This window comes from Lingula anatina, chromosome 2, assembly GCF_051362555.1.
Source record: "Lingula anatina isolate TDL-2025a chromosome 2, LinAna3.0, whole genome shotgun sequence".
NCBI classification, from domain to species: domain Eukaryota; kingdom Metazoa; phylum Brachiopoda; class Lingulata; order Lingulida; family Lingulidae; genus Lingula; species Lingula anatina.
The window spans coordinates 2,264,447-2,292,158 of record NC_141768.1 but is presented as its reverse complement, the minus strand read 5'-3'; the positions used below and the strand labels follow the sequence as shown (position 1 = coordinate 2,292,158).

Genomic DNA, 27,712 nt, shown 5'->3' with positions numbered 1-27,712 from the left:
ACGCGTGGGTTGCACCCCCCCCCCCCCGTTTCAACTCCTGAGAGGAATCAGATTACTATTAATAATAGATTAATTCTCATTTCCAAAGTACATTACTCGTATTATTACCAGCTTTCCTGTATTCTATTCAAATCAAGAGGAGGCGTGTTTTTAACAGATTAAAATATGTATATGTAATTGCACTCAGCCAGTCCCCGTGGAGTTAGATCGATCTTCGTACAGCAATTGTGCATGAGCTATTACACAAGTATATATTAGGGGGGGTCTTGAAGTGGGATGAACTTAAAAGGTGATAGAAACAAATAAAGGAATGATGTCTAATCATTCATCTATGCGTCATTTATTGAACTCCGATGTAAGTTCCGATATAGACCAACCACGAGCGTATATTGCAAGTGTCAGTAATTGTTTACTGCACGCACAAATAGTGACAGTATAAAAACAAGGCAGCAAAGCTGTCAAATGTACAGACAAAAAACAGGAAATAACTATGCACAAAATAGGCTACTGTCAATTCTGATGCAAAAGTACATTATGTTAAACTGCAAATTCAACATCAAATTTTAATTATGCTCAACAGGTAATACCAATGTAAGTAAAATGTGTAACAAGCATAAGGCTTCAGGCCCATGGGAGTTCAAGTTCACACTTTGAAAATGTATAACTTCCAGAAAAAGAAGCCAATTAGACTACTTTTCCAACTCAGGCTGCATTTTAGTCCTGTATTTCTTTTTTGAAAGTTTGGCAATTATAAGTAACATGGTTTTCCCATAATGGTCATCATGGCAGCAGCACCCAAAATTGTGTTTTCTTCTATTCTGATGCAATATTACATAATGGTTAACAGCCTAATGACCGTCAATTTTTAATAATAAAATATACGTATCATGGATTTTCAGAAAATGTGACTAGCATGGGTCTTCAAGCCTGTGGAACTTCAAACTCACACCTTGAAAATGCCAATATGTGAAAAATTAAATTTTCACAAAAAAACTGTTTAACTGGCAGTAAGAATTACCAAGCAGCCAAAAAGTAAAACTGCCTTCCACTTATCGTGTTTATAATGAAAGTGCGACAGCGACAGCGACGACAGGCGTAGGTGATGGCAATATGTACAGACACATCTGTACATATTTACTGTACTGTTTGAGAACAGTAAGTGACATGGTTTTTCTTAAATGGTCATCATGGGAGCAGTGCCCAAAATAGGTTTTTTTCAAATTTTGATGCAATATTACATAATGTTTAACAGCATAATGACCATCAATTTTTAATAATAAAATATTAGTATCATGGATATTCAGAAACTGTGACTAGCAAAGGTCTTCAGGCCCATGGAACTTCAAAGTCACAACTTGAAAATGCCAAAATGTAAACAAGACAGCACTGTTCTGAAATGTTTTATTCCATTTTTAACAATTTTTAACATAAAACAAAATTAACAGTTTACTGCCATTTTTATACGATCAACGAAGAAAATTGATGAGATGGGAAAAATATCAATAGAGCAGTGTTAAATGTCCAATTTCTTCCATTCTGAGATTCTGAACATAGTGAATGATTGAACCTGACAAACTGCAATGATATGAGTTTATTTCCATTTTTGAAACTTTATTACACAATACATGATAACAAGTTTACCATCATTTTTACAAAATCAACTAACAATGTTGTAAAGATGCAGGAAATGTCAAACAAACACTTTTACGTATCTTATTAATTAAATAATGAAACTGTTAACATGTCTAAGAATTGAATCTGAGGAAATGTGAAAAAACAGCATAACTTCTAAAATAATGGCCCGATTATGCTGATTTTTTTTAACTCAACCTGTGTTTTAGCAGGATTGACCACTCCTGTGAGTTTAATGACAATTGGCCTGTCTGTTTTTCTTATATTGTGTTTACAATGTTGCATATATGCTGAAAAGTGAAAAAAAGCATAACTACTTAAATAGTGGCCTGATGATGACGGTTTTCGAACTTGACCTGCGTTTTAGTAAGATCGATTACTCCTGTGAGTTTCATGACAACAGGCCAATCGGTTTTCCTTGAAATGTGTTTACAGTGTTGCATATATGCTGAAAAGTGAAAAAAACAGCATAATTTCTACAATAATGGCCCGATCATGCTGATTTTCGAACTTGACCTGCGTTTTATGAATATTCATCAGCTCTGTAAATATAAAGCCAAAAATTAAAACTGCCTTCCACTTATCATGTTTACAAGGAAAGTGCACGGCGCCGGCGACGGCAACGACGGCGACGGCGACGACAGACGCAGGTGATGGCAATATGTACAGACACATCTGTGTCTGTACATAATAATAAAATATTAGTATCATGGATATTCAGAAAATGTGACTAGAAAAGGTCTTCAGGACCATGGAACTTCAAAGTCACACCTTGAAAATGCCAATATGTGACAAATTTAATTTTCACAAAAAACTGTTTAACTGCCAGAAAGAATTACCAAACAGACTGCATTGCCTAATTAAACTGTATCTTAGTCCCATGTTTCTTTCCTGTAAGTTTGAGAACAGTAAGTGACATGGTTTTCCTTAAATGGTCATCATGGGAGCAGTGTCCAAAATAGGGGTTTCTTCAAATTTTGATGCAATATTACATAATGTTTAACAGGATAATAACCATCAATTTTTAATAATAAAATATTAGTATCATGGATATTGAGAAAATGTGACAAGCAAAGGTCTTCAGGCCCATGGAACTTCAAAGTCACACCTTGAAAATGCCAAAATGTAAACAAGACAGCACTGTCCTGAAATGTGTTTTTTTCCATTTTTAACAATTGTTTAACATATGACAAAATTAACAGTTTACTGCCATTTTTATATGATCAACTAAGAAAATTGATGACATGGGAAAAATATCAATAGAACACTGTTTAATGTCCAATTTCCTCCATTCCGAGTTTCTGAACATAGTGAATGAATTAATCTGACAAACTGCAATGATATGAGTTTTTTTCCATTTTTGAAACTCTATTATACAATACATGATAACAAGTTTACCATCATTTTTACATAATCAACTAACAATGTTTTAAAGTTGCAGGAAATGTCAAACAAACACATTTACATATCTTATTAGTTAAATAATGAGACTGTTAACATGCCTAAGAATTGAATCTGAGGAAATGTGAAAAAACAGCATAACTTATAAAATAATGGCCCCATTATGCTGATTTTCGAACTTGACCTGCGTTTTAGTAAGATTGATTACTAATGTGAGTTTCATGACAACAGGCCTATGGGTTTTCCTTGAAATGTGTTAACAATGTTGCATATATGCTAAAAAGTGAAAAAACAGCATAACTACTAAAATAGTGGCCCGATCATGCCGATTTTCGAACTTGACCTGCGTTTTAGTAAGATTGATTACTCCTGTGAGTTTCATGACAACAGGCCTATCGGTTTTCCTTAAAATGTGTTAACAGGGTTGCATATATGCTGAAAAGTGAAAAAACAGCATAACTTCTACAATAATGGCCCGATCATGCTGATTTTCGAACTTGACCTGTGTTTTATGAATATTCATCAGCTCTGTAAATATAAAGCCAAAAAGTAAAACTGCCCTCCACTTATCGTGTTAACAAGGAAAGTGCACGGCGCCGGCATCGGCGACGGCATCGGCGACGCCATCGGCATCGGCGACGACGGCGACGACAGACGCAGGTGATGGCAATATGTACAGACACATCTGTGTCTGTACATAATAATTGATAATGAATAATATTATAGTTCGCTTTCTTTCCATTTTCACTTCACAGTCACTTGCATATGAAAAATTTATTTAGTCTTTTCAAGAGGATTTTGCTTTTGAATTTCGGAAGAAATGGACACATTAAAATTGGCACTCTACTATGTCCTGCTAAATAAGATATACATTCATTTTTCATCGTGGCAATTTTTTTTTTTTTGCAGTAAACATCAGATTTAAGAAATTTTCAGGTATAAAAAAGTGAAATATTCTAAATATGTTCATTACAACTGGCGTAATACAACTTTCTTTATTGCAAAAGTGAGAATATCTTCTAGCATGGAATACAATGCAACATTCTGCAAGAAAAAAAATGAATAAATAAACTCCTGTTTGAGACTGTTACGTCAAATAAAGCAAACCAAATTAAAACCATTCTCCAGTCTCACGCAGTTCCAACCCGGGCCAAATCGTAGAAGACGAGTGTGAAACCCGGGGAGATGATTAACCGAGATTCCTCTCACGTCTGACCGCCCAGACTTCCCCAGAACATTTTTCAATATGGTGGAAATCAAGTTTTCTGGAGTACTGGGCCAATCAATAGGCAATGTCCTAACTCCCTCTCTCCAAACTCTTCCACTTCACGGCCTTGGAGGCGTATAGGAGAATCACTCTACTCGTGAAGTTATTAAACCTCTAAGAATGGCGGGCACAGGGCTATATTTTGGTGAGGGATCATAGAGTTGGCACGTGAAGATCGGGAACGTCAAATATCAGCGGTCGTCTGCTGGGCGGTCGATCCCTGTCGGCTGTGATATCTGGTTAAGGATACAAACTGGATACAAATCTTCATTTGAACGTACGTGGAGTAACTATGCTTAACAAATGGCACACACATTGGGTAATTTTTTTAACACTCTGCCCTTTTTTTTACATGACAAAACCAAGCACTTGGTCACTTGACAATGTGTATAAGTGGACTTGTCCATGACATAAGGATATAATGAAAAAATAAACAGCTCCTTGGTTCTTTGAAAAAGTCCACTAAAAGACACTGATTAAGTTTTTTTTTACAGTAGCTCAAAGTACAGATTTGTGAAATGTCCTCCACCTGACTGATGCTATGTTGTAAGCCATTTTGATTGAACAGCTTTTAGGTTCAATTTTTATAAAAGTAATGTTTACTTTGCTAAAATTTTGTCACAAAATGTCCATTCATATAGGGCATAGTTACTGAAATTTAAAATTTGTGATGGAAATTAATATCATTAAGACTATTTTTCAAATGAGCACTTAAACTATGGGAAATCGAATATGCATATTGATTTCACATATTAGGCAGGACATAATCTTAAAAATAGTCATGTACATTACCTTCACTTGGGATAAATCAATAAATAATGATTTCCATTAAGTAATTAACAAGCATGAATAATTAATGAAAAGGAATCAATACTTTGCCGTTATTTTACAAGACTTAAGTTGACAAAGTGAGGTGACTGTAACGTGAACATTTAAAATGGTTTGAGATTATTAGCTTCATTCTATCCAAATTTCTGTTAAGAGCTATTATCTATCTTGCACAACAGTATACACTTGTCAGGTGATAATTACATTTTTACAAATAGTAGCAGTAGTGAAAATACAAGAAATGCTAAAATATCTCCTAGGCTAAAACCAAATTATGATGGTCTTAATATCACTTCTATACAGTACTTTTGGGTTTGAAAAAGAGGAAAGATTGAGGAGAGATTAAGTATAGGGAAAAACTGATAAGAAATAGTCTTTGAGAATTTTTTTATGCCTCATGTCCCATTGGAGTACATGGAACTAATCTCACACCCAGTAGTGTTTGTGAATCAATACTCCTACTGTTAAGGTCCATTTAAATGTGGCAGAAAGTGAGAAATTATATATGTATACTCATACTTATCATAAAACACATGAAAAGGATATTGATGAAGAAGCTTGAAAAGTCCAGTGCCAATTGTCATTGGGATGCCCATGATAATGCACTCACTGACACCTGGAAAACAGCAACAACATCATCATAAATACTCAAAAATACTTAAAGGGATAACAACCGTTTTAATGATATTTATATTTCACTATAAACACATTGCAAACCACTCGGAGAAATATAATAAATTCTATTTTACCACCAAAAAGGCAATTCATGCATTTATTCTGGAGTTTGTGCTTGCCATCACATGACGTGACCTCCACAGGTGGCTACATTCTGTAATAATTTCTTAAGACAATATTACAAAAAACCAAACTTTTAGAAAAAAACAGGAACTAACATTGAATGTGGGAATGGATTCATTAACCAATGGTAAGTAAGGGAAAATTGTCCTTTACCCCAGGAAAATTCATTTTTTGGCCAAATGAACAGTTATTATCCCTTTAATAACAATGTAGCCACTAATCCATAATCCATCTGGTTCTACAATGGTGGCTCAATAAAATTTTTATTCTGTTCTGATTAATACTTTTCATCAAAGGGGAAAAATTTAACAATACTAACCCTTGGGAGGCTATAGACTAAACAACTATTGGATTCCCTCTTTCTTTCACCATTTATTTGGTCAAAACAAACAGATTTCCGTCACAATAAAGATCTATATTTCATTGATGGGTTTTTCTCTTCATTGTTAAAACTCAGCTGAGAAAAACATTACATTTTATACTTAACATTATGAAGTAACCCAAGCATTATATTATTAAACTCTTTATGCAAATGTTTTTGTTTTATATTTCTTTTAATATCCATTTAAAAAGTCTGCACATGTTTTGAAAGTTACTCAAAAAGTAATGGTCTTAACTTCTAGATTCCATTAACAGTAAGTTAAAACACAACGAAAGCCTATAACCAGTCACTGCACTTAAACCAGGTGAGACAGTTTTCACAAGATAAAGTGGAATAAGGGCAAGCAACTTGATGATGCCGTCCATTATTTCCCTGCAAAAAATTGTCTCATTTAACGCTCACTTATGGTGCTCAATCTGTCCTAGAACATAATATTTTTCTCTTTTATTGTAAAATGTTCTTAACCTGATCTAGGACATTTTGAAGGACTTCCTAAAACAGTTGTTGAACTGTTACATTCATCACAGGACAACATTAGAACTGTAAAAAAAAAAAAAAACAAAATAACCACCAAATGTTCTAAAATAGATTAAGAACCGTAAAAGGACGTTAAATGAGACAAATTTTCACAGAGAAATATGTTAACCAATGGCCTGAATGCCAATGCAAGTAGCAATTGGACCAGGCTGGGGAAATTTCTGAAAGGACAGTTAGTTACTGGCCTGACCGGGCAATGGATTTTTTTTAGCTGTACCGCAATTCATTTGATAAATGTTCTTGCAGAAGTCTTTCTTTTTTTTTTTTTTACAAATAACCATTTGAAACTCTCATGTTTTTGTTCTTATTTGTAATAGGAAGCCTGATTAAACTCAATGTTTAATTTTAGTAATTCAATTGTTTTTAAAATTGGAATCCAGCCAGTGATGTCATGTTCAGGCCAGTAAATTCTCAGACTCTGATGGCTTGGATGGCCTATAAGTTCAAAAGTTTAAGGCACACACTGTATAAATAAAGTGGAAAAGACAAAGCAACCCTTATCATTCATCTTCGTTTCACATTGAATTCACATGGGTCCTTAGCTTTCATAACAACTGTGCACATCATTATTTATTTAAAAAATGAAAAACAAACATCCTGACTTCCATTAAAAAAATTCTATTGTTCATTAGTTGCATCATTTCTTTTCTTTTTATGTACAGACACAGATGTGTCTGTACATATTGCCATCACCTGCGTCTGTCGTCGCCGTCGCCGATGGCGATGCCGATGCCGATGCCGTCGCCGTGCACTTTCCTTGTAAACACGATAAGTGGAAGGCAGTTTTACTTTTTGGCTTTATATTTACAGAGCTGATGAATATTCATAAAACGCAGGTCAAGTTCGAAAATCAGCATGATCGGGCCATTATTGTAGAAGTTATGCTGTTTTTTCACTTTTCAGCATATATGCAACCTTGTAAACACATTTTAAGGAAAACCGTTAGGCCTGTTGTCATGAAACTCACAGGAGTAATCAATCTTACTAAAACGCAGGTCAAGTTCGAAAATCAGCATGATCGGGCCACTATTTTAGTAGTTATGTGTTTTTTTCATTGTTCAGCATATATGCAACACTGTAAACACAATATAAGACAAGGCAGCAAAGCTGTCAAATGTACAGACAAAAAACAGGAAATAACTATGCACAAAATGTTTACAGGGTTGCATATTTGCTGAAAAGTGAAAAAACAGCATAACTTATACAATAATGGCCCGATCATGCTGATTTTCGAACTTGACCTGCGTTTTATGAATATTCATCAGCTCTGTAAATATTATGCCAAAAAGTAAAACTGCCCTCCACTTATCGTGTTTACTAAAACGCAGGTTGAGTTCGAAAATCAGCATAATCGGGGCATTATTTTAGAAGTTATGCTGTTTTTTCACATTTCCTCAGATTTCCTCAGATTTAATTCTTAGGCATGTTAATAGCCTTATTATTTAAGTAATAAGATACGTAAAAGTGTTTGTTTGACATTTCCTGCATCTTTACAACATTGTTAGTTGATTATGTAAAAATGATGGTAAACTTGTTATCGTGTATTGTGTTATAAAGAATCAAAAATGGAAATAAACTCATATCATTGCAGTTTGTCATATTCAATCATTCACTATGTTCAGAATCTCAGAATGGAAGAAATTGGACATTTTACACTATTCTATTGATATTTTTCCCATCTCATCAATTTTCTTAGTTTATCATATAAAAACGGCAGAAAACTGTTAATTTTGTTTTATGTTAAAAATTGTTAAAAATGGAAATAAACCCATTTCAGAACAGTGCTGTCTTGTTTCACATTTCTACAGATTCAGTTCTTAGGCATGTTAACACTCTCATTATTGAACTAATAAGATACATAAAAGTGTTTGTTTGACATTTCCTTCATCTTTACAACCTTGTTAGTTGATTATGTAAAAATGATGGTAAACTTGTTATCGTGTATTGTGTAATAAAGTGTCAAAAATGGAAATAAACTCATATCATTGCAGTTTGTCAGATTCAATCATTCACTATGTTCAGAATCTCAGAATGGAAGAAATTGGACATTTAACACTATTGATATTTTTCCCATCTCATCAATTTTCTTAGTTGATCATATAAAAAATGGCAGTAAACTGTTCATTTTGTTTTATGTTAAAAAAGTGTTAAAACAGGAAATAAACCCATTTCAGAACAGTGCAGTCTTGTTTACATTTTGGCATTTTTAAGGTGTGACTTTGAAGTTCCATGGGCCTGAAGACCTTTGCTAGTCACATTTTCTGAATATCCATAATACTAATATTTTATTATTAAAATTGATGGTCATTATGCTGTCAAACATTATGTAATATTGCATCAAAATTTGAAAAAAACCTATTTTGGGCACTGCTCCCATGATGACCATTTAAGAAAAACCATGTCACTTACTGTTCTCAAACAGTACAGTTAATATGTACAGATGTGTCTGTACATATTGCCATCACCTGCGTCTGTCGTTGCCGTCGTTGCCATCACTGTCGCCGGCGCCGTGCACTTTCATTGTAAACACGATAAGTGGAAGAAAGTTTTACTTTTTGGCTGTATATTTACAGAGCTGCTGAATATTCATAAAATGCAGGTCAAGTTCGAAAATCAGCATAATCGGGCCATTATTGTAGAAGTTATGCTGTTTTTATGTACAGACACAGATGTGTCTGTACATATTGCCATCACCTGCGTCTGTCGTCGCCGTCGTCGCCGATGCCGATGCCGATGCCGATGGCAATGCCGTCGCCGTGCACTTTCACTGTAAACACGATAAGTGGAACACAGTTTTATTTTTTGCTTTTATATTTACAGAGCTGATGAATATTCATAAAACGCAGGTCAAGTTCGAAAATCAGCATGATCGGGCCATTATTGTAGAAGTTATGCTGTTTTATCACTTTTCAGCATATATGCAACCCTGTAAACACATTTTAAGGAAAACCGTTAGGCCTGTTGTCATGAAACTCACAAGAGTAATCAATCTTACTAAAATGCAGATCAAGTTCGAAAATTGGCATGATCGGGCCACTATTTTACTAGTTATGCTGTTTTTTCCTTTTTTTCAGCATATGTGCAACACTGTAAACACAATATAAGAAAAACCGATAGGCCAATTGCCATTAAACTCACAGGAGTGGTCAATCTTACTAAAATGCAGGTTGAGTTCGAAAATCAGCATAATCGGGCCATCATTTTAGAAGTTATGCTGTTTTTTCACATTTCCTCAGATTCAATTCTTAGGCATGTTAACAGTCTTATTATTTTACTAATAAGATACATAAAAGTGTTTGTTTGACATTTCCTGCATCTTTACAACATTGTTAGTTGATTATGTAAAAATGATGGTAAACTTGTTATCGTGTATTGTGTAATAAAGTGTCTAAAATGGAAATAAACTCATATCATTGCAGTTTGTCAGATTCAATCATTCACTATGTTCAGAATCTCAGAATGGAGGAAATTGGACATTTAACACTATTCTATTGATATTTTTCCCATCTCATCAATTATCTTAGTTGATCATATAAAAATTGCAGTAAACTGTTCATTTTGTTTTATGTTAAAAAAGTGTTAAAAATGGAAATAAACCCATGTCAGAACAGTGCTGTCTTGTTTCACATTTCCTCAGATTCAATTCTTAGGCATGTTAACAGTCTCATTATTAAACTAATAAGATACGTAAAAGTGTTTGTTTGACATTTCCTGCATCTTTACAACATTGTTAGTTGATTATGTAAAAATGATGGTAAACTTTTTATCGTGTATTGTGTAATAAAGTGTCAAAAATGGAAATAAACTCATATCATTGCAGTTTGTCAGATTCAATCATTCACTATGTTCAGAATCTCAGAATGGAGGAAATTGGACATTTAACACTGTTCTATTGATATTTTTCCAATATCATTAATTTTCTTAGTTGATCATATAAAAATGGCAGTAAACTGTTCATTTTGTTTTATGTTAAAAAAGTGTTAAAAATGGAAATAAACCCATTTCAGAACAGTGCTGTCTTGTTAAAATTTGATGTTGAATTTGCAGTTTAACATTATGTACTTTTGCATCAGAATTGGCAGTAGCCTATTTTGTGCATAGTTATTTCCTGCTTTTTGTCTGTACATTTGACAGCTTTGCTGCCTTGTTTTTATTTAAGTTTCTTTTGTTTCCTTTTTCAATATTTCCATTTTCAAAAAAATGAAAAAAATATGTTAGCACTCACCACAAATAGCATCCGATTCTCCATGATAAGAAGCTTCAAATAAATGATCTGTAGTCTTCTCAAACTAAGGATGGAATTCAATGGAATCAGTATGGAATCCACATGTGATTGAACAGTCTCTAATAAAACATTTAAGTTTGATTGGAAATTTGAAAATTGAGAATTAAAAACAAAATGACTGATTACTTCAATAATTCTACGACTTCCTGTCAAATTTCTAATTACATAACCAAAAAGTTGTCTTGGAAGTTGAAATGTAATGATAATCGATAAAGCAAAATACTCACAGAGGCCAACATAAGAACACTTTCCTTCATTTTGGCTAAACCAAAACGTGTGATACCAAGGACTTCCCCCTATTTTAACAAAACAATTAACAGGAAAAATAATTTCCTTCTCAATGCTTTTTTTTTGTAATGTACAATTTTTTTAAATATCAATTCTTTATAAAATATTTCATCAGTTAGGACCAATCATTTATTTGTGTACTAATATCTTTTTTATTCATGTTCTTAACAATTTTTTCTTTCAAACTCTTTAATTTTTTAAAAACTAGTCCGAAAAAGATTATTTAATACTTCCAATGAATTTATCAAGCTTGCCTTAAATGTCATAAGATCAGCTAACAGCATAACATGGCGAAGGTCTATACTCATCCCATGGTTTTCCATTGTATACACGATTTCTTTCATGATAGTGGTTCTAAAATGGAAAAAATGAGTAAATAAAACTAAAAGTGAACAGTCTGACCATTGAGAGTGAACATAACACTTCAATTAACATATCTCTGATTGTGTGAACAAATTTGTTGATTTTTATAGCAGCAAACTACACATTTCATTTTTGTTACAAGAAAAACAAATAAGGGTGTACAGCAAATAACTAAAAAAGGTTTAAGGCAGCCAATAAGTTTGAAGGTTATCTGAAAAACAGTTATAGGAACAAGAAGCATGGAAAATCTTCAAATTAACCTGCTGCTTGGAGACTGGCCACTGTTAACTACCAGGGCTATTACACAGTGACCAGTCATGTACCAGCAAGTCAGTGATACATCCCTATATCATCTACCTTGCAGCTTCAATGCCAAGAGTTTTTTCAACTTCAAAAGTGTTGTTTGAATACGTCTCTGGGCCTTTAACACCTGAAATTAGACAGAGCAATAAATAATTGATTATGTATGTCTGTGTGCAGAAGGCAAATCATTTCAAGCACTGTAACAAACATCTAATGGATGTTTTTGATCAATAACCTAAAACCCATGCAGATAAAAACATGTCAATCAAAAGCACAATAAAAAATAAACATTGGCTTTTTATCCAAAAATCAATTTCCACTATAAAAACATCAACAGCATAACCGACACCTTGAATACAGGTTCAAATAAATTGATCTTCATCAGCAGTCAATTTTCCTCAAAACAGAATGGAATCTGTAATAATTTCACACAAAAAGTCTCCTAAACAAAACAAAAACTGTCTGTGTTCATTTCTATCAATGCAGGAGGTGAGCACAGACATAAAGTGTCAGATGGCTGAAAGGAAATGCCAAAATTATTTCCTCGGAATATACTGCTTAATAGCATTCACTGAAACAGACATGAATTGTTAAAATAAAGCAACTATCAATTATCAGAGAACAACTCATCAAACTAATTGATGCGGCATACACCTTTAATGGTGCCATCCATATTAGTTAGAAATGCAGCCATGCAGATAAACATGACATTTCAAGTCACTTTTTATGTATACAAGTTTCACCCGATGCCAATGGTGTAGGTGTCTGACAATATTTCTTGATTGCTTTATCAATAATATGAGCACATTTGTTTCTCATTAATACAGTGTTTAAATACTCCTGCACCTATCAAAAAATATAAATAAATAAATAAATAAAATACTAATAAAAATAACAAAAAGTATAATAAGCCACCTACCAGGTGTCGCCATCACCTCGCGGAGGTTGTCTCCTTCCACCAGTAACTTGTAACATTCCCCTTTCTTCTCGTCTGCATGAATAACTGCTCTCGTCACTGACTTCAGACCCTGCAGTCACAGAACATGACTTTATTTCCTTTTTTCAGTAACAAAACAACTTGTTTTTACATTACTGATCAATACACTGCTTTAAAACAAACATTACAATGCAGTTAAAAATATTAAAAAATATCAAACATAAAATCCTAAATTAAAAATTTTATGATGTTGGTAAATGAATATGAGTCAATGCATTTATGCATTTACTTTTTTGAATAGTTTCAGTGTGTTGAAATCTAAGTAATTACTATGATAATCATCTAAAAATGTTTCAAAATAGGTAACAAAAAGATATGTTGCAAGGAAAAAAAACCCCATCCCTCCTTTACCTGTAATGAAAATAAAAATAATTTGTAAAATAAGTAATAAAAAACTGTCAAATATCTGCCTTCTACCTTAATGATAACTTTGGGTATATCTGCCTTCAGTTGCTGTAAGACATAGTACATGGAGCTCTTGTTGGTTTCTTGGGGGGTGATACACAGGATAGCATCCCCATGGAGCTGGATTTGCTGGAAAAGGAAAGAAAAATGCCCTATAAAGTTGGGAAATAAATTCCATTTTCATCTGTGCATGATTATATTAAAGAGAGAAAAAAAACTGAGAGGTCAATGGTAAATTTCTGTGTTAAATTTTTTCTGCAAGAAATAACATTTATTCTTCATTTTAGAAAGGTTAAAACCTTTCCTTTTCCAGAAAAATAATTTATCATCATTGAACTGCCTCAGTTAAATGTTTATTCAAATCTTGACACAACCAACTAAAAACTAACTTTCTGCTTTATCTCTTGTTATAACTGTACTTTTTTTCAAGAATGTGTAAATGTAAATGAAGTATATGACCTATTCAACCAACCTGGGGTTTCACCTTGAGTTTAGCAGTTAATATGGACTCTCTGATGGTATCAATATTCACCTCCAACTGAAAAATATATATAAAGATCTGTATTCCTACTTATTATTTGATACAGATTTTCACTTTCGTAATCACAACTGATGGTTAATTTCATGAATGACGAGGGTGTTGCATTCTACATTTCACATGAAGAATATGTTTATCATACACTCATTCTTTTATCTTATTAAAAACTTCAGTAAACCAATTAATTAAAAACTGAGAAGACAGTAAAATAATCAACTCACAATAAGGCATCTTTTATCTTGAAAGCAAACTTGTCCTACCTTTAGCAATCTTATTCTGTCCAGATCCAGTTTGACCAGCAGAAAGCAGTCATCTGGCAAAAAGACTTCCTCAACATACTCTGACACCTGGGGGAGATGTAGACATTGGACTTTACATATAGCCAAAGGAAAAAAAAATAGTATGGCTATTGCATACTCAGACATGAGCCTAGGTTTAAAAAACTCTTAAACATTTATCATGGGACCCAACACCTAACCTTGACGAATCTCAGGAACCATAAGAATTGAATTTAAAAATATGGAATTCTGCTTTTCTGAGGAAAAAGCTCATGTCTGATACTACTCTATAAGATGCTACTATGTAAATAATCTATTTGTGTTAATGTATTACTAAAGCAAATCAAATCAACTCAATAAATTGATATATTGAATTGTAATTACCATGTGATAAATGAAATTTGTGAGCTAAAAACTGTGAAGGTCAATTTCTAGCTCCACTTGAAATTTTAATTCTGTGTGAATGATACTATTCAAGTACAGCTTATGTTTCTGAACTATTAACACACAACTATAATTTTAAATTGACCCCAAATCTATCAAAAAGGTGTATATTACACAATATAAAAGAACCAGTCAAACACGCAAGTCAGTATATAAGACGAGTTGTTTAAAAGAACAAAATAAACAGCTATCTAAACACACATATTGACCACCATACTTCTCCAAGTAAAGTTTTCTCAATTCTTCCTTTAACAATCCGCGCCTTTTCTGCGTCGTGTTCATCAACTAGTGCCCCCGTGATAATGGGGGTGCTGATATTCTTGGAGGCATTGATGATTTCCTTGATACGGGGGACACCCAATGTGATATGTGAATAACAGTTAAGGTACAAATGTTGCAATGCATTGCTAAAATCCACCTCAAACACCATTAAATAGTTGAAACCCAGTTTTAACAAACATGAATAGATGTATTGTAAATCATTTATCCACTTTTTTTGTCAAGAAACCAGCAGATTGCTACTTTTAGTTTATAATGCCATCCTTCCCTGAGTTTGAAATAATTCAAGATATCAAAACTTCATCAATATTTATCCCCCCCACCCCCACACACCCCAAAAGAAAAGGGTAAAAGTTTGGTTCTATATAAAAAAAAGGATATTCATAGAAGCCACACCAGCAAAATGAAAAGTTTTCAGTGTCATCTGTGTTCCTGGCTCTCCAATACTCTGTGCACACACTGCCCCCACTGCTGTCCCTGGATAATATAACATATAACATGACACTGCCCCCACTGCTGTCCCTGGATAATGTAACATATAACATGACACTGCCCCCACTGCTGTCCCTGGATAATATAACATATAACATGACACTGCCCCCACTGCTGTCCCTGGATAATATAACATATAACATGACACTGCCCCCACTGCTGCCCCTGGATAATGTAACACATAACATGACACTGCCCCCACTGCTGCCCCTGGATAATGTAACACATAACATGACACTGCCCCCACTGCTGTCCCTGGATAATATAACATATAACATGACACTGCCCCCACTGCTGCCCCTGGATAATGTAACATATAACATGACACTGCCCCACTGCTGTCCCTGGATAATATAACATATAACATGACACTGCCCCCACTGCTGTCCCTGGATAATATAACATATAACATGACACTGCCCCCACTGCTGTCCCTGGATAATGTAACATATAACATGACACTGCCCCCACTGCTGTCCCTGGATAATATAACATATAACATGACACTGCCCCCACTGCTGTCCCTGGATAATATAACATATAACATGACACTGTTCCCACTGCTGTCCCTGGATAATATAACTACTATCTATCCCTCTACCTGGCTCTACTTTGGCCCTCATATATTTATCTCGGCAGCACTCCAGGAACTCCGTCACCTGTGTCAGGGTCAGTCGGTCTACCTGGTACAGGGCTGGAAAGGTATGGAGGTGGTCAAGGATTAGAGCAAGTCTTACCTTGATGTTTTTTTAGTGAAACCAAGGTATAAACCTTCCTTAACTTAATCGCTGTCAGTTGTTTGTAAGATCAGGGATCAAAGTCAAACTCAAATGAATAAATAAATGAATTAGGTGATGTAAGACTGTGAGTAAACAAAAAGGAACAGTTTAGAAACTGAACGTTTACAGAAGTATATTAATGCATCAATAAAGATGCAAATTTATATACCCTACATGTCTAACAGGGTTACATTGGCCTATTCTATTTTACCTTTTGGTCTGATTAGGTGTGGGTTATCCAGTCTCATTTTCTTCCTAGTCTCAGCTACAGTCTTACATGTCTGCTCCATGAAGTCTCTGAAACAACAGCAATAAATTGTGTGATACTTTCTCAAAATATTAATTTTTATTTTTGGCCAACCATAAAATACAACGTTGCCAACTCATAACAGATGTCTGAAAACAGATTTTTTTTGTTGTGCCAAGAACATCTGACTTGATCACTTAACAAGTTGGAATAAAAATAAATAAACTTGCCAGATTACAGAAAATGGGCAATATTCTGAGTTTTTAATGTGGCTGTACAACCGGCTGACTTCCAATGACCATATTTTCCAAGATGGCCACCAGAGACACAGCCTCAACACACCTTAATTCCTGCAGGAAGTCTTCATGGCACTCTCTGTATTTGTTGTTTTTCAGTTCCTTATCCACTAAATCTTCCAGAGCAGCAGCACTAAGAGACTCCTCATCAGTACCTGAGAATTTATTCTAAAGCAAAAAAAAATAAAGGTGAAATGTCAGGCCCAACTGTCAATCTTACAGCTCTCCAGAATGTAAAGATCTAAGTGTTATTGACAGACTAAGCCCATAAATATGTGAAATTGGTGAAAATGAGAAAAATCTTTATGGCTTAGTAAATACAGAAATGATAATGCTGAAGTATAATATATAAGCAATGAATCATAGTATTATATGAAACATTCAAATATTGTTAACAATCACAAAAACAAGTCATTTCAAATGTCGAGTAAAAGTCATTCCCTTAATTGTTAACAACATCATTAAATTAACATTTGAATTAACTGAATTGTTTTCTTTTAACATGATATATCTCACCTTTATGTGAGAAAGAACCCTTTTATAATCCAGAGGTTTGCTCTTGCCTTCCATGGCAGCAGGGTCAAGGCCATCTCCACCATATACAAACTGTACAATATCTCCCATAGATGTCCTCACAGTCAAGTCATAATGCGAACATAGGTCTTCCAGGGACTGTCAAAAACATAGCACAAATATATTATCTATTGCCTATAAAGTTTAAATCAATTAAAAAAATTGGCATATAATTACTGTGGTGTTCTAAATATGAATGATAGAATTGCTTGAATTGAAAATGATGTAGTGTATAGCTTCATTTGTACACTGCAATGTTGCTTGTTAACATTGCTTAAACACAAATTCATATGTTTCCAAATCCAAAATATATTTCAATCAATCAAAAAGTGTGCAAAATTCTTTCCAGCTCCAAAAGTTAATTTCTCTACAATGACAAGGTCATATCCTAAATGACCTTTACCTTGACCAGCCTCCTTTGCATGTAGCCAGTCTCTGCCGTCTTGACTGCAGTATCTACAAGACCCTCCCTGCCAGCCATGGTGTGGAAGAAGAACTCTGTTGGTGTTAAACCAGAATAAAAACTGTTCTGTACAAACCCTTTGGCTTCTGGAATTTTTGCTGCAGAAAAAAAATAATTTAAAGAAATCATCCATATTCATTCATTCTGTCAGCTGGAAAACCTTTTTAAAATAATTTCTCTTGTTGGGGAATATTTTGGAAAGAAGTGTATACCTCTAAAATCATTCAAAATTGATATCAGACAAAATAATGCCTTCATAGGTCATAAATATCAAAATAATACAATGACTAGACTTTAAACTTTAATCTTTCTAGAATTATAACAATGAATCTTTTGAATGTAAATGGCAAAAAGAACAAATAGAATGAATCTTACAGTGTCTCTCAAAGTGTGGCAAAGCTCTGTCCTCAAACCCATTGGGCACTCTGCTGCCACTAATGGCCTGTTGCCCCACACAAGCTATCATCTGAGAAATGTTGATGTTGGACCCTGGAATAAAATGGTTGGAAAATATGGAATTCTACTTACATGACCTTAGGGGTAACACACTGGGTGAAGAGAAGCATTGAAATAAGTGTCTTTGCTGGAGACATTACTTACAATGGTCACTAAAAGTTTCAAACCCATAATGTCTCTTTTGCGAATATGGTGCCCCAAACTTTTCTGCAGTTTGAGCAGATTCATGGCAACAAATTCCAAAGAGATCCACTAAGGGTGCATTACCAGAGCTTTAGATCGATCCAGAGATTTAAATTTAGATCAACCTAACTCCCTGGGGGTTCACGCTAAATTGCAGTCAGTCGAGCGCGCACCATAGTTAATTACCTTACAGCTTTTAGTAGCCAGGACAGACGCTCAAGCCGGCTAAGCTGACAGTAATCTAGTGAGACTCCCCACAGGGATAGATCGATCTAAAATCTATGGGAAATTATATTTACATTAACATCCGACAACATTATTATTTCATATATTCTTCCTTACTTTTGAAAACTGTGCAAAGCTAATATCACAAAATGGTAATCAGATATGAAATGATCTTACCTTTTGAGCCACATATGGCCATAATCAGTGGACTATTGCTCTTGTGCAGCTCTCTCAAACAAGCTTTGCCAGCAAGATCCCTGATCACAGAGAGCTCCTTCAATATCATGGCCTGAGGGAAATAAAAATAAAATCATAAATTTAAATAAAAAATAAAAACGAACACCTTTATAACTGTATATATGCTGACATGGCACAAGTGACAAAATGTTCATTTTTTTTTTTAGTGTTTCATGGTTATAATGAGATGCATCTTCTTGAAATAGAAGGTGGAGCATACCCAAAAAATAGCTATTATGTTTTTAATTGCATACAAATAGGATAACAGATATCCACAATACAAAAAATGAATTAATGATATATGAATAAATACAGAAATGAAAAAATCAGCAAAGATTTGGATTCTAATATTAAATAAGATATAAGTACCTCTAGGGACTGTTCAGGAGAGCACCCCGGCTGGGACTGCAGTTTGCCGTCGGCCAGTTCCTGAATATACTGATCACATTTGGAATACCTGCAACACAGATCATCAACAGTTTGGACATGTTTTAAATAATGTCAAATATGGTTTCCTGTGACTGAAAGGTACATGAGAACGTCTTGATTTTAAGTACTAAGAAATAATACGAATTCCATAACGGTATCACAGCTTGAAATTTTTAAATAAATATTACAAAGATACCCCCCCCTCCAAAAAAAAAAAATAATAAATAAATAAATAAATAAATAAATAACACAAAACATCAGTGCTTACCCATCATCCAGTAACTGATGCTTTGCCTTCAACAACCCCAAACCAGGAGTGACGTCCCCTATGCCTATGGAAAACCCATGGTGACCTGGAGAAATCAGAGTATAGAAAGAAATTTCATATCCACTTTTCTTCTCAAGTAAGAAAATAAAACCTAGAATTTTTTTCAAGGCTGGACATTTACCTGTAACTTAGTGATAACATAATATAAATGGCACTACAATGTTTATTTCCAGCAAATAAATTTTCTTTAAATTTTTCAAAATTAAACTCATTAAGGACAGTTTTAATGCTGTCAAATCTTCCATCCATCATGGAAAGTTGCTAATCTCAAACCTGTAAGTTAATTTTCCATCTAACAATCTATCAGTCTCTATGAATCACTAATACCACAACTTTATTTACTCCCTCTATATATTTATATTCAAATTTAAACCACATTCACACTCACTCAGAAAAGCAGGACAGAGCTTGGCGAGCCTTGCCATAGCTCCTGCTGCGTAGCTCTCTCCATAGTCTCTGAGCAGAAGATAGAAGATATTATTCTTGGACCCCCCTCCAAGTGTTCCTTTGTCCATAGTACCACATAGTAACTCACTGTTGTATATCACCACAACTGAAGAGGAGAGCGGAAATAACAGTTTTTTATCATTTTACCTATGCACAAACCTGTGCTTTTGAAATACATGTTCATATGATACTATAGACTGATTAAACTACAATATTTAGAATACAAATTTTTGACTGGGTATCTGTGGACATCTGTTTCTTATATTTAAGCCGTTTCTTTGTTAATCTTAATCTCAAACAAAGAACTGACACCATACACATTCAGGTTACAGATCATTCTATCCATCATTCCAGGAAAGAATATTTGTAGGATCATCTTTATTTGTTTGATTAAAACTGGTATTTTACTTATTATTTTTTTTCTATTTATAATTCCATCAGATACATAAGTATGAACTCACAAGAATCATTCACACACATATCCTCCCCACTGCTGTAGTTCTTTCCCTTGGTTTTCAGGTTGATCTTCACGGGGCTTTCCTTGTTGGGTTTTAGAATCAGACTGAAGATTTGTTTACCAGTCCAAAGTCTACAGGGCTGAAGGTAAAATGACAGAGTCTTTAATTAGTCTTTCATATCACCTAAAAACTCAATACCAAAAAAAACAAAAACAAGCAAAAAATTATCTATCACTTTTGGTAGACAACATATTAAAAAGAAGTAATTTTTCATGCTTTCCTGTAATTGCTTTAAACTTTTGGTTTGGGCCATTTTGCTCATTCCAAAGAGAAAGAGAAGCAAACAATGCACTGCCCCATAACAATCATATTTTTATATTTTTTACATGACAAGAAAACAAAGCTCCTTACTTTCATAATAGCTGGAGGTGGAAGATCTATTTTCAGATTACTGTCACCCCCAGAGAGCAGAGAGGCAGCCAGTTGTACTGCCTTGCTTCTATCAAAGAATATATCCTTCTGTGTAATGAGGAAGCCCCCAGTGATAAAATCCTGTATGGCAGCTATGAGAGGTTCACCGTTCCTTGGAGTTACTATGTTGGACTTGGACTACAGAAAGATCAAAGCAAAAATAATTATCTTTATTAAAGAATGATCATCTTCATTGATCACAGTCTGTGGCTTGAATCTGAAATTTTTGCCAAATCTATAGAAATTCTGAATTTACATAAAAAACAGAAATTTTAAATTATTATTTCATTAAGCTCACCCAATATCTCAAGTTATGTACTAAGATCATGTCCTTAAATATTAATATTAAAAACAAAAAGACTAAGAAAAAAGACCCTTACCCCCATGAGTATGAGGGCTTCTGCCTTGGCTTCCTCAGTTTGTGGCAGATGCAAGTTCATCTCGTCGCCATCAAAGTCGGCATTGAAAGGATTACACACGCACTCATTGAACCTGAACGTCTTGTGGGGCATCACCTTGGCCTGGGGGGAACAGTTTATTACAGAGTTAAAAAAGATTTAAAAAAAAAAAAAAAATATATATATATATATATATATATATATATATATATATATATATATATATATATATATCATCTGCGTCATAAGACACTGCTGGCCAATATTTGTGAACTGCAAGGTATATTTCTACACAAAACAAGAGATAGTGAGATGAGAAAACAACAATGTTCAGATGAAATATTATCTAAGTCAATGAATTCTAATATCCATCAGGGGTATCCATTATTTTTTGTTGGAAGACGGTCAAAAATTGAAGACGAATTAACAAAGATAATTTGGAAGACTGTCAGAAAATATCTCTGGATCCGCCCCTGTCCATTGTAGTGATACTTACAAAGCATAAAAATGTTAAATCAATACAAAATCTCTTTCCAACTGTTGGTAATTTACTTTAAAACTTCATCATCATAGTTTCTTTTGAATCAGCTTTATTATACCCATTCAATCTCGACAAATTTTACACCTCCACTTACAAAGAAAGCCTGAATACTAAGTTTGTGCAAGGAAGGTTGTCTGTTAAAGAGAACAATGTCTCCATCCAGTAGGTGGCGCTCCACTGTGTCCCCATACTTCAGCTCTTGGGCGATCTTTTGGCGGTTCCCGTATTTCAAAAATCTGTGGTAAACATAAACTAGATTTTTTCACCAACTTATTATACTTGTTTTCTTTTTGTGTAAAACGAGATTAGGCCAATACAAAGAATAGATACCAACTAAAACATAAACTGCACAGATGATTCTGACCTTCGGGTTCAAATTCAAGCTAGGTTTGCTACCTAGTGGTAAATAACAAAGGATATATAGCCTTGACTTCTACAAACTTAATCCAAGTATATGTCTTTCAACAGCTATCTATTCATTACAAATTATTCATCATAGGACAAAATATTTATTATCAAAGACAATATTCTAAGAATACCTAAGAAAATAAAACTATTATCCAGAGACATCATGGGTATTATAAAGCCAAGTCAGCCATGTTACCTTTTCACATTGGTGTCTCTCTGCTGTATGAAGTTGGCCCCTGGGTGTACATCACAGCCGTTCATGACCAGTTTTCTCATCAAGTTCATGTTAGCCTTGTTCACTCGTTCTGGGTACGTCAGGATTTTGGCAACATGCTCTGGGACCGACACCTGTCATGAAAATGCTAAACTTAATTCCACTGGCATTTGCAATTTTATAACCTGTGCTATTACTTCAATTATGTTATATCCAATCTTCTGATCTTTTTCTTTAAAAAAAAAGTCACTAACAGCAGTAAGGTGGCTAGACAAAAAAATGAATAAAATCCTCTGCCTCTCAAATTTAATGGTAAACCTTAAATTCAACTATCAAAACCATATATCATCCCAATATTCTCAAAACAAAAGCCAAGCTCCTTCTGTGAAAATGATCTTCTATTCACCTGATCTATCCTCATATTGGGGTCTGGTGAGATCACCGTTCTACTGGAATAGTCCACCCTCTTTCCAGACAGGTTGCCACGGAAACGACCCTGTTTGCCCTTCAGCCTCTGACAAAACCCTCTCATTGGATGACGAGGCTACAAACAGAAGTCAAATTATAATCTCAATTAAAAGTGGAAGATTAATCCTTTAACTAATTAACTATGCTTGCATAGTATTTTTTTCTTTATTCTGCCTGGATTCATTCCAGTGAGTCACCATAATATTGAGAAATCAGCTCCTGGGTGACTGACAGATGTAGATACCTGCATGTTTATTGGAATTCCGGAAGTTTCACTGTTGTACAGTAGCGCCACCTGCAGCTGCAGAAAATCCCAGTCTTCCTGGAAACAACAAGAGAAACTTCATCAAAACAAATAAATAATTTTCACAAGTTCTTCCAAATGAAACATTATCTGAAATACCACTAGTTAATTACTTTCCAAAACATAAATATACCACATAAAATTAAAGAATTACTAATCTGAAAATACATGAGATTGCATCTTTAAAGTTGACCATTTAAGTCATTTTTTAAAAAAACATGAGAAAAATGCCTTTTCCCTGTACCTTTAATCTAAATATTACTGTATATGTAAATTCTGCACTATTACAATGGCATAGGAAAAACAGTATAAGATTTTTTGACTTTGAAAGATGTCACTGACCATAATCATCTGCATCTTGGCTCCTGTTGCTCTGTGTTTCTGGATGACATCATTGAGAAATATGATCTCTGTTATCTTCATAGTAATGTCATCTTCGTTGCTAAATAAAGCACACAGATTAAAATGATCTCAACCAATTTTAAAAATACACCAATCATACAGCATCTTGCACTTTCTTTTTTCCTATGTAACCTCTAAATGACAATTTAACTCACCAATTTTCTTCCTGAAAACTTGAGCCAAATGGTTTTTCATTACTAACAAGGCCATGCTATCAACAGTAGCAGAATCTAAATTTGCAGTTGTAGCAATAACTAACTAAAATCTGTTAAAAACATATAAGGTGCCCAAAAGAGAAAAATACTGATCTCATAGAGAATAGCACTTGTCTGCTTTAATTTACAAAGATATGACACAAATAACCTGAAAACATTCTTTTCATCATAACAGAAAACCTAAACAAATTTCTAGATTATGGAAATAACTGCACACAAATTAATGATGAAAGAATACTTTATCTTAGCTTTGAAAAAATGTATTAAAAAATCTCAGAAATTAATATTCGAGGACTCACGTTCCAGCCTTGAGGTCGGAGACCACTGAAGGCCTTATACACAGTGGGGGCACTAGTATTCTGGTCAGTATTAGATCCCTGGGGTGTCCACTGTCTGTAGTCATTAATAACAATGGTATGTCCTGTAAGTACACATATATATGTAATGAAGACAATATTTGTGTTCTAGATTTAGATTCATGAATATCACAGACAAGTTACAATTTATACTTGTCAGTAGTTATATAAAGGTATTTTTATTTGTTTTTCACAGCTATTTTTACAAAGAATCTAAGGGGCTTTTTTACCTAGTTAGTTCATAAATCTTTTTTATATTATCTATTAATCTTAATTAAATTTGGAGTCAGAGTGAGTGTCATATCAGCATTACAAACTTACCTCATCAGGCAGCCTGTCAAAGAGATTAAGTACCACCAGGGGGTTCAACATGTCCTGGAAACAAGACAAGATACTACAACAGGATGCATGGTTACAGTTGCTAAGGGAGCTTGCTGATAGACACATGGTACTAGTTGGGTTGGTCCAATTCTGCAGGGGCTCTTGGTAAGTACAATCAGCTTAACTTGAGCGGCTAGAGGGGCATTGTTTCTGGGTTAATTACCGGCTAGATGCTTGAGGAGGAATGTCAGACAATTATGCTAATTCCACTGATTGCACTTAACGAGATATTGGATTTAACTTAAAAATCAAAAATATATTTTGATCCAAAATTAATCAGTTGTAATCTTAAGTGAGTATATTGCATCTGGTGTACAGAAGAGAACTGACCAGTATTTTATGGCTAATACTTGCTCTACTCCCCAAGTGTGCTGGTATTTTAGACTAATTGTTACTTTATGATTAGTTTAAAAAAGCTTGCAATTACATTCTTTAGTAAAACGGGACTTGAACATGAAGTGTAGGGCACCTTTAAATAATACACAGTTACTAATCATAAATTTATATTTACAATATAACCGAAAAAAATTAAATGAGCCCCTGAAAACACCAATCAACTTTATTTGTAAACACACCAACCTGTGCTTTACTAAGAAGAGGTTCAATGTCTTTGTTTTGTTCCATGGCCTCTTCAAATGAACCGAGAAATTCTACTACGGCTGGGTCTTGGTTTTTCTTGGTTTGCTTGTATCTATCATGGGATATTTTCAACATTCCACATTTTTTGACTGTGCCTAAAAAGGAAAGACCGTTAAAGACCTTGTTCTGTCCTAACGAAAGAAAATTTTCCTCTCTGTGTACTTCGGAAATTATACTGCAGCAGATGTAGGAATAAAAAGAGAATTCAAAACTGTTAACTTAAGCACTATTTAAATTGGTGTTCAAATGAAATATTTGGGCAGATAACAAGTAATGTCTATATACACCAACTTTCTATTACTTCGCGCCATCAAATCACATTTTTGTTAAAGCAATCTGTTCTACCATTGTATGATCCACAATATGGACAATTGGCATTTTTCTTGGCTTTCTCCATGATCTTTTTCTTCAGCATCTTCTTTTGTAAATATGTCATTCCTGGACGCTTGAGAACTTCTAGGAAATGTTTTCTGTCATTATCCTGAAGAAGTATTCTACTGCAAGTCTAAAAAGATAAAAGCAACATGATTATTTGGACAGGAAAGCAAACAATTTGGACCATTAACTTATTTGAGATATTTTCAGTGAATGAAAAAGATTCTTTCCTTTTAATTTTTTTTTAAATGAAACTTTTCGCAGTAACATTAAAATATCTAAGTGCAGCAAAAAAAACAGACCTAAAAATCAGGAAAAAACTTTAAAATAATATATAAATTTAAACTTGACCTGGCTTAAACTTCTATGGACAAATCCTGCAAGTTTAAAGCATGAAAATGTCTTCACCAACAAATCACAGTACCTTGCATATAGTTTGTAATATAGTTATACATGTCCGGAAGTAGCCAATATGGAAGACAGGTAGTTCCAGGTCAAGATAGCCATAATGTCCCGTACAGTCAGCCAGGTTCTTGCCACATGTATCACAGTTATTGTCCTTCTCACTGGTGCCCTAGGATAATATAGAGTTAACATTGAAATCAAATGAGACATAGTGATTGTGCTTCGAAAAGATCTTCTTTTTATTGAGCCTTCTATCCAGGCTAAATCTTAAATATTTATTTTTTCCTTTAATATTTTCCTACATTTTTGATGAACCACAATTATAATCAGTTTTGCTGTATTCTGAAGACAAAATTCAAGAAATCAAAATTTTTTTCTATCAAATAGTACACATCAGAAACCATAAATGGGAGTGCTGTGTGTAAGTCTGTATGGGAAAATTTCATTTTTAAAAAATTCTAGGACCCTCAAAATATTTGCTAAAGAAAGCCCTGAAAAAGAGCAGCTTCCTGTTGTTGGCCAAGTCTGACATTTTGTGAAAAAATCTAAAAATATGGCTTGAGATCCAATGGGCTACATTGGCCAATGATATTTTTGGCTCCCCAAAGTTGGAAATTGGGAAAATCTCATCCCTGCATTAATCACCACTGACCATTCTATGATCCAGCACACCATAGGGAACTGGCTTCCTACTGCCATCCTGCATGTACAGGTTCTTACTGACAACATGGATGTGGGCTTGCTGTCGCATCTGCTCCGAGCTCAACAAACCAAAACGCACATGGCTTCTGAAATGGCAAAAGTTATAATAACCTGATAAGAAGTTGGTATCTTTTTTTCAGACTGGTTTCATTTTGTCAGCCCAGTTTTACTCATACATCTGTATTGTCCTCAAATTATTTCAAAATTATTATTTTAAAAATATTTTTTTACATTTATTTTACATTATATAATTTATTTTAATTATATTTGTTTTAAAAAAATACACACCGTAATTTACACATGCACCTTCCATTTACTGAATAGAAATATCCATCCAACTTGTGTCATTTATTTTTATGTGCTTATAAGATTTTGCTCTAGTAACTGACTATGTAATTCCCTCAATGACATCGATTAATGCTTACATTTTCTTCGCCACATCTGTTTCTCTGAACTGTTCTTTCACCATAGTTGACTGGACTTGACTTGCCTTCACGTGTACAGGGGGTTGATAACAATACTGCAACCGCTTCGCACTGTGGTTGTAACTGTTAATAATCACTGAAAGAATATCACGCACCTAAAATGCTTATTAGTATCAAGTCATATTAGATTAACAGAGAACTGCGTTACTACACTGGGAACATTGCATCAAAGTTTCACCTCACATTTCGACCATTGACTATACTCTCTAACACTTGTCAAGAGTTAGCAGCCGCTCTGCACAAGATAACATATAATGCTACATGAATGCAAATAGTCTACAATCTTTTTTACCATAAAAAGTTCAAAGTG

General features: G+C 34.1%; 1 protein-coding gene across 2 annotated transcripts; it reads right to left on the bottom strand.

Annotated features, from left to right (window-relative positions):
- Nucleotides 1-316: 316 nt before the first annotated feature.
- Nucleotides 317-27,615, bottom strand: LOC106180633 (DNA-directed RNA polymerase III subunit RPC1). 2 transcript variants are annotated; one of them, XM_087007082.1, is made up of 37 exons: nucleotides 27,343-27,615; nucleotides 26,868-27,003; nucleotides 26,235-26,384; nucleotides 25,781-25,940; nucleotides 25,376-25,530; nucleotides 24,737-24,790; nucleotides 24,359-24,480; nucleotides 23,785-23,884; nucleotides 23,383-23,460; nucleotides 23,077-23,214; nucleotides 22,653-22,804; nucleotides 22,143-22,284; nucleotides 21,490-21,630; nucleotides 21,050-21,247; nucleotides 20,642-20,777; nucleotides 20,122-20,286; nucleotides 19,674-19,758; nucleotides 19,346-19,433; nucleotides 18,917-19,028; nucleotides 18,251-18,364; nucleotides 17,816-17,973; nucleotides 17,356-17,511; nucleotides 16,886-17,007; nucleotides 16,508-16,593; nucleotides 16,119-16,211; nucleotides 15,407-15,502; nucleotides 14,964-15,115; nucleotides 14,285-14,371; nucleotides 13,959-14,024; nucleotides 13,499-13,615; nucleotides 13,004-13,112; nucleotides 12,139-12,211; nucleotides 11,673-11,772; nucleotides 11,358-11,426; nucleotides 11,071-11,134; nucleotides 5,675-5,744; nucleotides 317-4,529 (listed from the first exon to the last, which is right to left on the bottom strand). In XM_087007082.1, exons 1-37 carry the CDS (start codon nucleotides 27,384-27,386, stop codon nucleotides 4,454-4,456), a joined length of 4,164 nt encoding a protein of 1,387 aa, XP_086863208.1. In that variant the 5' UTR covers nucleotides 27,387-27,615; the 3' UTR covers nucleotides 317-4,453. The 2 variants fall into 2 exon arrangements, with proteins under 2 accessions (XP_086863208.1, XP_013420117.2); XM_013564663.2 differs by lacking the exons at nucleotides 317-4,529; nucleotides 5,675-5,744; nucleotides 11,071-11,134; ... (5 more) ...; nucleotides 13,959-14,024; nucleotides 14,285-14,371 and having other exon boundaries at nucleotides 14,965-15,115; nucleotides 15,407-16,041.
- Between the last annotated feature and the right edge of the window lie 97 nt (nucleotides 27,616-27,712).